This window comes from Ictidomys tridecemlineatus, chromosome 10 (genome assembly GCF_052094955.1).
Source record: "Ictidomys tridecemlineatus isolate mIctTri1 chromosome 10, mIctTri1.hap1, whole genome shotgun sequence".
NCBI classification, from domain to species: domain Eukaryota; kingdom Metazoa; phylum Chordata; class Mammalia; order Rodentia; family Sciuridae; genus Ictidomys; species Ictidomys tridecemlineatus.
Window position 1 is genome coordinate 29,848,553 of NC_135486.1, and position 7,551 is coordinate 29,856,103.

Consider the following 7,551-nt stretch of genomic DNA (forward strand, 5'->3'; position numbering starts at 1 on the left):
CGCAATGAACCTGATCAACGCTCTGCCCAAATCCCTGGGCCCAGGATCAACCAGGGGAGGCAAGCGGGTGGAGAGCAGAGGAGATGTGCACGGTCTTCTCTGTGGGGTGGGATTGTTTAGGAGAAAAGTGAAATGCACATGAGTCACTCAGGGGCATGACGGGTGCTCTGCTGGCGAGGTAGGTTTGGGCTTGATTACAAAAGGCCCTTCAATTTCAGGCAGAGTTTGGACTTGGCACTGGGAAACCACGCGAGGTTTTGCGTAGAGGGTCTCATGATGGAAGGAGCCCTGGAAAAACTAGTTCCATACCAATGAGTGAGGTCAAGAGGACCCTGAGGCTGCTCTGCTTGTCCAGTGTGACCTGCCCCTCTCTGTCCTCAAAACTCCCCAGCGTCGGCAGGCCCCGAGTCCCCCATCAGGCTGTGTTCTGAGACATCTCACAATGGCCCTCTCGCCCATTCCTGCACAGCCATTCTTTGGGCTGAGGTGTAGGCCATGGGGAGGTGGGAATAAAGGAGAGAAGGCAGAAGCAGCAGCATAGTGCTGATGGCACTTGAGGCTTGGAGACACTGCAGCTGCGTCAACAGACTCAGATCAGCTGGCGAGAGCTGGAGGAGGCTCTTGGGGTGGGAGTAGGAGGTTGGATCTGGATGGCTTGGGGGAGGTGGAGTGGGACGCTGGCAGAGGCTGGAGCTGCAGTACCGATTAGTGACATCATGAGAACAGGCAAGCCCCTCCTGGGGCCCTTGCCTGTGGAGAAGTCTTGGGGAACTGGGGCAGAGAGGCATGAAGACCCTCACTTGGGGGCCAAGAAGGAAGAAGGCCAGGGAAGCAGGATGATCTGCACAAGTTTCCAGAAAGGGGCAGAAGAGTAGTGCCCAGTGCTGTGGAGGGGACAGGGAGGAGAGAACTGGGAAAGGCTCTGGATTTAGCTGCTAATTCAGAAGTCTCTGGGGACCTCAAAGAGTACTGCTGGCAAAGCAAGGGGAGCATCTCGGGGCTTGTGGCCGTGGTGAGGCAGTGATAGGGACAGGAGAGAGGGGGCACAGATCAGAGGCGCCCCTCACTGCACTTTGGTTCAAGAAGAAGACAGAGGGGAGATTGAAAGAGTACTGTGAAAGACAAATGGGGTCCTAGTGTGTCTGTCATTAGAGGAGAGGGAGTGGGCAAAGAAGGGGAGAATGGAGGGGATGGGGGACAAGGAGGACAGGAGACCAATCTGGGAAATAGGAGGGACAGTTCTCCTTTATCAGAGCACGGAGACAGTAGGGGGCCTAGGAACCCTCCATGGTCCAAGATGGGTGGGAAATATGAAGGTGGACAATGGCCTTTGTTCTCCATTTGCCAATCAACCCTCTTTTCGAGCAATACTACCATGAGGGTGGGCATGGCCAAGTGGCGGCCACCCGATAGACACAGGGGTGGGTATGGGGAGACAGGTAAGGAGGACAGGGTGACACTTCCTTGAGCTGTTTGAAGATGATCCAAAGGGTTCAACTCATCCAAAAATACAGAGCCCGCTCCTGACCTAAAGACACATAAGGATTCCACCTCTTAGGTTCTCTGTGTGAATTCCTCTCTGTGCTATCCTTTGGGAACCAGTGTCCCCATTCAGTCTCCCCCTGTTTCTCCAGTTGTACTTGACAGTAGCCTTGACAGGATCTAGGTCAAGGTTTCTGTTCCCAAAGCACGTTCAGATCCATCATTAATTAGGTTGTCACAGCACAGGTGAGGCAGGTCACGTGGCTTTTGTCTCTTTTGCTGACTTCGGAATCAGAATTCTAAAGAGTTTGTCTTGATTCAGCGAGTCAGGGCAGGAGTGAGGCTGGGATCCAGAACTCTTCACTCCTGCGTTCTTTCCACCAAATTCAGCCAAGCTCAACAGGAGCAAGCAAGCAAATCTGCAGGGGGGAAAAACAACATCATGTCGTGCATGCCCAAACTCAGTAGGCCTGGGACTTTGCTGTTTGGGATCCCCTGTGTCATCTCTCTTCCTGTTCCCACAGATCAGCCATAAGCTGACCTGGCCCTCAGAGCTCAGGGCTGAACGAGGGCCCTCTTCTCAAGTCACCCCTGCCCCCAACCCTGGTGGATGACGGCTATCCTCATTCACTCTGACACTATATTAAGCACTGGCTCTATGCTAGAAGAAATAAAAGGAATGAGACCCTGTCTCCACCCAGCAGGCACTCAGGGGCTGGTGAGCTGCCAGCGAGAGAACAGAGAAGTAAACAGGACCTCATAGCACAGTGGCCTCTCACTCCAGCACCAGCCCCTGCCCCTGAGTTTGAGAAACTCTGGGCCTGGCCTCCCTGCCCCAGAGCTCTTGCCAGAATTTAAAATAAGACAGGCCGGGGCAGTCAGAGAGAAGAACCACTGGCAACGTCTTAATCTGATTTTGGGGGTTGTGTAGAGGACTGTGTTCAGGCCCTGACTCAGGTTTCTGCAAATTCTAGTAGGGAACTCCAATGCGCTGGTGGAAACCAAAACACATAGCACTACCTCCTGGATAGGCACGGCATTGGGTCTGCTTGCACATTGAATTAGTCTGTTTAGCCGTGACACATGTGCACCGTGGTCAGAGCATACCACGTCCAGAGGCTGCATGAGCCCAAGGATGTTCCGGGAAGGCTGCGGCTGGCCCTGCGGGGACCCCTATGCTATTTTGTCCTAGGATAAATCAAACAGCTCATGTTCCTCTCCTGCAGCAAGGCTTCGATAGGAACATGCTGGGAGCCCTAGCCGGGCCCAATAGCTTCAGGAACTTCACCTCCCGATTCTAAGAAGAGATTGTCCAAGCAGGTGCAGCTTGCAGGTAAGAACCAGTCCACCCCCTGCCCAGATCCCTCCTGGGCCACCCTGAAACCTTGGCCAATCTCAGAGAAGGACTAGGCCTATGCATGCCAGAGACACACAAGCATCCTGGCTCAGATCAATACAAGGACTATAAGCACAGCTATGTAGACTCCTGACTGAGGGCCTGGGCCGTCCCACCACAGAGTAGAGATGTAAAATGTCCTTATAGAATCAGAAGGGCCAGAGGGTCTGGGCAGGACGTCTGGGTACAGCTGTGTAGGTTGCCCACTGTAAAACCCAGTCAGCGCCAGTTACGTGGACTACAGTGGGTTCTATGATATGGGTAGTGGAGTTATACAATATGTTGTGCTTGGTTTGATCATCCAAATCTCACTTTGTTGTCCTTCTTATAATCTACCTTCCAGTCTCTTCACATACCCAGTGTGGGCAAGCTTATTCCAGCTGATGTTTCTAAGGACCAGAAACTCAGATCTAAAACTATGTCAAAGGTGTGCGAGCTTTAGCATTCATCAGAATAACCTGGGAAGCTTGCTAAAATGTACACAGTTGCTCCCAGCCCCAGAAATTCTGACTCTTGGAGTGGAGTCCAAGGAAATGCCTTTTAAAATGAGCATCCAAAGTGCTTCTTCTGCAGGGAATCCAAGCACCACAGGATGCTCAAAATAGGCATCAGCAAACCTAGACAGGCTCACCAGTGGCAGCTCCGGTACAAAGCCATCTGTACCGTAGCCAGGGACAAAGAGAGCCTCCTGGACTGGATTTCTCAGTCCCAGCCCTCTGCTAGCAAATCCACCCCAACCCCAAAGCCCAAGGAGGGTCCTGGTGGTCCACAGGAATATTAAATAAGACTACAGATAACTCTCATAGATAAGCTTCAGCAACTTGAGAACAGGAAAGGGGAGAAGATTAGAGATAGACGTGTGTGTGTGTGTGTGTTAGTTACTGGGGTACTAGGGATTAAACCCAGACATGCTCTACCACTGAGCTACATCCCCCAGTCCTTTTAAATTTTTTTTTAATTCTAAGGGTCTTGCTACGTTGCCCAAGCTGACCTCAAACTTTCGATCCTCCTGCCTCAGCTTCATGAGTAACTGAGATCACACGGTGGGCCACCATACCCGGCAGGGTAGCAGAATCTTCATGAGTATGATATGACTGCTTAGCAATGAACTGTGGGTGCAGGGGATGGTAAAGGTGACAGGATAAAGCTGATCTGCTTCTGAACCAACGGAGCTGTAGATGAAGGTATCTTGATGGCCCTGAATCCAAACTCAGGCCAGAGCCCGCATTAGGCCCGATGTGAGCAAGAAGACGGTGGCAGGATGAGCCAGACTTACTCACATGGAAACACTTTGCTACATGCTAACTTGAGGCTTTCTCTTTTTCCAGAAAGATACGACCTATATGAGAAGACCTCAGGCCTTGCTGGATGGGTTGTTCTGTCCATCCTGTGCAGTATTTGGAAAAGTTCGAGAGCAACTGAGAACAACCCTGAAAACTGTGGATGATGGAGATATTTTTAGATTCTTTTTTTTTTCCTTGGGGAATTGGCAGGCAGTGGGGGGTGGGGAGGTTGGGGGGGACTTTCTTGAGTTAAATGGGCTTACATCTGATGTCAATACTTCCTTCTCTGAGAAATGGTATATATATATATGTGTATAATGTAAGTGTGCATGTGCGTGTGCGTGCGCGTGCGTGAGTGCCTAACAGCATGACTACCAACTGCAAAAGCTGTATCGTTGCAACTCATAAGATAGGGCAAAGATGTCTCCATGTCTCTCCCTCCTAGGCAAGGATGACATGTGCTTTTAGGTTAGCTGCCCGTAGTTCTAGAAATATATTATGCCAGGGCAGGGGCCCTCACCAGAGTCAGGCCACAGAGGTACCCTACAGCCTTTCTGTGGCCATCTCCAAGGGCAAGTGGGAGGAAGAGGAGCCGGGCTGGAGCTAACCTCCTTAAAAGGCTGCTTTGCGGTCAGGGAGGTTGGCTGGGGTGTCAGGGCTTGGTGTATCTCATGGGAAAATCTGGTGCATCCGACAATGCTCCATTCCCACAATGCCACAAGGTGTGGGGGTTGGGCCGGGTGTGGGGCTCTGGAAGGCACCAAGACAATCTTGCTCGCCTAGCTGTGAGAGGTCGCTTTGGGAGTAGCAGCCAGAGAGATGGGACTTGCTGTTCTCTTGGGCTGTGCTGCTGCAGAGCAGCCTCGACCTACAAAGTCCCAGCTTCCAGGGAGCCTGTGCTACAGGATAAAGAAGGCAAGACATGGTGCTCGAAGCCAAAGAGCTGTTCAGAGGATGGCTATTTGGTCTCATTTTCCCAGCGGAGAAAGGAATAGTCTGGGTCTGGACATCTGCCTAGTCAGGGGAACAGGGAGGAAGGAGTTGGAAACTAACCAGGAAACTGCCTCCCACCAAAGCCTGCCAAGTCAGGTGAGGGAGGGTTTGGGTTCCCAGAAGACCAAAGGGAGGGAGTTTATATAGACCACAAAAGGGGAATCCTATCAGCAAGTCTACACCCTGTCAGGGGCCCTGCCTTCCTCCCCTGAACCCGGGCCATCCTGTCTCCTGTCTGTCTCTCCCATGGGGGAGGTGATAAGAAGCCTGCCAGGGGCACCAGGCACCCCCTACCCCCCAGACTGTGCATTTCGATGAGCAGTAGCAAAAGGGCCCCGGGAGACCTCACGAGAAGTCCGGTCTGTGGCGGTAGCCCTTAGTACAGGCCACCAAATGAAGCCGAGGGAGCACACCCAGGCTTTCTCTTTTCAGCCGGGCTGGCGTGGGAGGTGTTTGGGAGACATTAACTGCCCGGGCTGTGCCCTTCTCTAGAGGAACACAGGTGCTCCTTCTCTTCATTGTCCTCATCAGGACCAAGACTCCTTTCTGGACTCAGGATGGCTAATTTTAAGAGATGCAGCCACTGAGGCTGGGGGAGGCCAGACGTGTGGAGGTGTCCCAGGACACCTAACCAGATGCGCCCTGCTGTTGTGAGTCTCTCACACCCTCCCCCATTTGGGCTCCCCTCTGCCTCCCAGGGAGCCACGTGTGAGCCTGGTCCCACCAGACTGTCCTGGCTGTGGGCTTCAGGAAGTCTCCTCTGCCCATCATTAGCACCCAGAGGAATCCATTTCTTTAAAAAGAAAAAAAAATGTTTCTGGAGCACCCCTCTGTGCCAGGCAGTGTTCTAAGCACGTAGGATACATCAGTGAACAAGCAGCCCACACCTTTGTCATCACCTCGCTTGTGTTCTGCTGGGAGGGGTCGAGGGACACTGCACCAGGTGCTTGGCTTTAGGGATCCCCCCGTCGGAGAGGACTGTGAGTCAGGACAAGAGGGTGATAAACCACTAGAGTGAATCTCCTACACGCCCAGGGTGATGCCAGCCCCTCAGCACGGTCCTCACTTCCTGCAGCCCCTTGGTTCACTTGCTCTGTACCCACCTCAACCCCTCCCGGGTGAAGAGCCAGATGGGCCCAGTAATCTGCTCTGGGAAGAAGGCAGCTACTCGAACCTCAGTGGCCCAACAAGGGCAATTAGGTCAGCCTGATTTTGGTTGCTTCTTGTGCCCTGGCCAGTGGGGGCCTTGTCGTAGGGGCCTCTGATCCAGGCCTGTCATTGGGGAAGAGCAACATGAAGAGGGACGTGAGGATCTATTTCCTAGATAAAGGAGTTTGCTGGGCCTTATGAGTCATATCAGAGGCCTGTCTTAGGATTTGAAATCCACACTGGCCTCTGGCCACCAGGACAATGCCCCAAACAAGAAGTTCTAATTTGGGACAAAATGAGAAAGGACACAGACCCATGCCCATCTTAACTCCAGAATCTCCTGTGCTTAAGACGAATGCAGTCATTGGCCACCAGCCGCATCTTTAGTGTGGGCCAGACTAGTTGCCCAGACCCCACACTATGCCAAGGCCCCAAGAGGCAGAGGTGACCTTTGTTGTCCCCCCTCAGCCCCTGGCTGAGAGACTAGCTGGGGCTCCCTGATGGGCAGGGGAGGGAAGCCCCTAATTACTATTGGGCATCTGGCGCCTCCTTCTAGACCACCCTCCCCTTGCTTTATGTTTGTATAAGATCTTTGTGCTGGCCGGGCCCAGTTCCCTTGTATGATATGCCATGTATTTGCTTTATTTTTGGTTGTTTTGTTTTGAAATATAGGAAATCAATAAATTACTCGTGTTTCTTTGAACTTCTCTAAGCTGTGGATTATTGGGGGGTGCTGTTGAAAAATGATAGGGCTACTCACTTCCTTCCAAAACCTCCTCTGACCAACCCCATACCCGGCAAGGATGGAGAATGTCACCTGAGGGCAGAGGGATGACGCCCTCAGAGACACCTGCTGTCCCTTAGCCCATGTGAGCCTCACCATGACTCCGTGATGCTAGGTTTGTTATCCTGATTTTTACAAATAACTAAAGTGAGACTTAAGATGGGACAAATCAGCCCAGTGTCACCCAGCTTGTAAATGGGAAACCATCACAAGCACATCCCCAACTAGGTGGGATCCTGTAGGAAAGACAACTTTAAGAGTCAAGTCCAAGAAGCTCGTGTTTCCTGGACACCTGCTCTGCTAGGGCTCTGGACCAGGTGCTGGAGGGTCATAGACACAAATGATATGGAGGACCCCAGCCCCAAGATGTTCATATGTGCTACCAGGCAAGCTAGCACACACCTCTAATCCCAGCAACTAGGGAGGCTGAGGCAGGAGGATCACAAGTTCAAGACCACCCTGGA

The 7,551-nt window shown here is 52.3% G+C and overlaps 1 protein-coding gene across 1 annotated transcript in view; it reads left to right on the top strand.

The window, feature by feature from the left end:
• Positions 1-7,006, top strand: part of Pkp1 (plakophilin 1) — a 48,045-nt gene extending 41,039 nt beyond the window's left edge. The window contains exons 13-14 of the mRNA XM_005330367.5: positions 2,709-2,815; positions 4,207-7,006. Of these exons, the coding sequence (XP_005330424.1) occupies positions 2,709-2,783 (75 nt within the window). The 3' untranslated portion in view covers positions 2,784-2,815; positions 4,207-7,006. The remainder of the gene's footprint in view (positions 1-2,708; positions 2,816-4,206) is intronic.
• Positions 7,007-7,551: the final 545 nt, after the last annotated feature.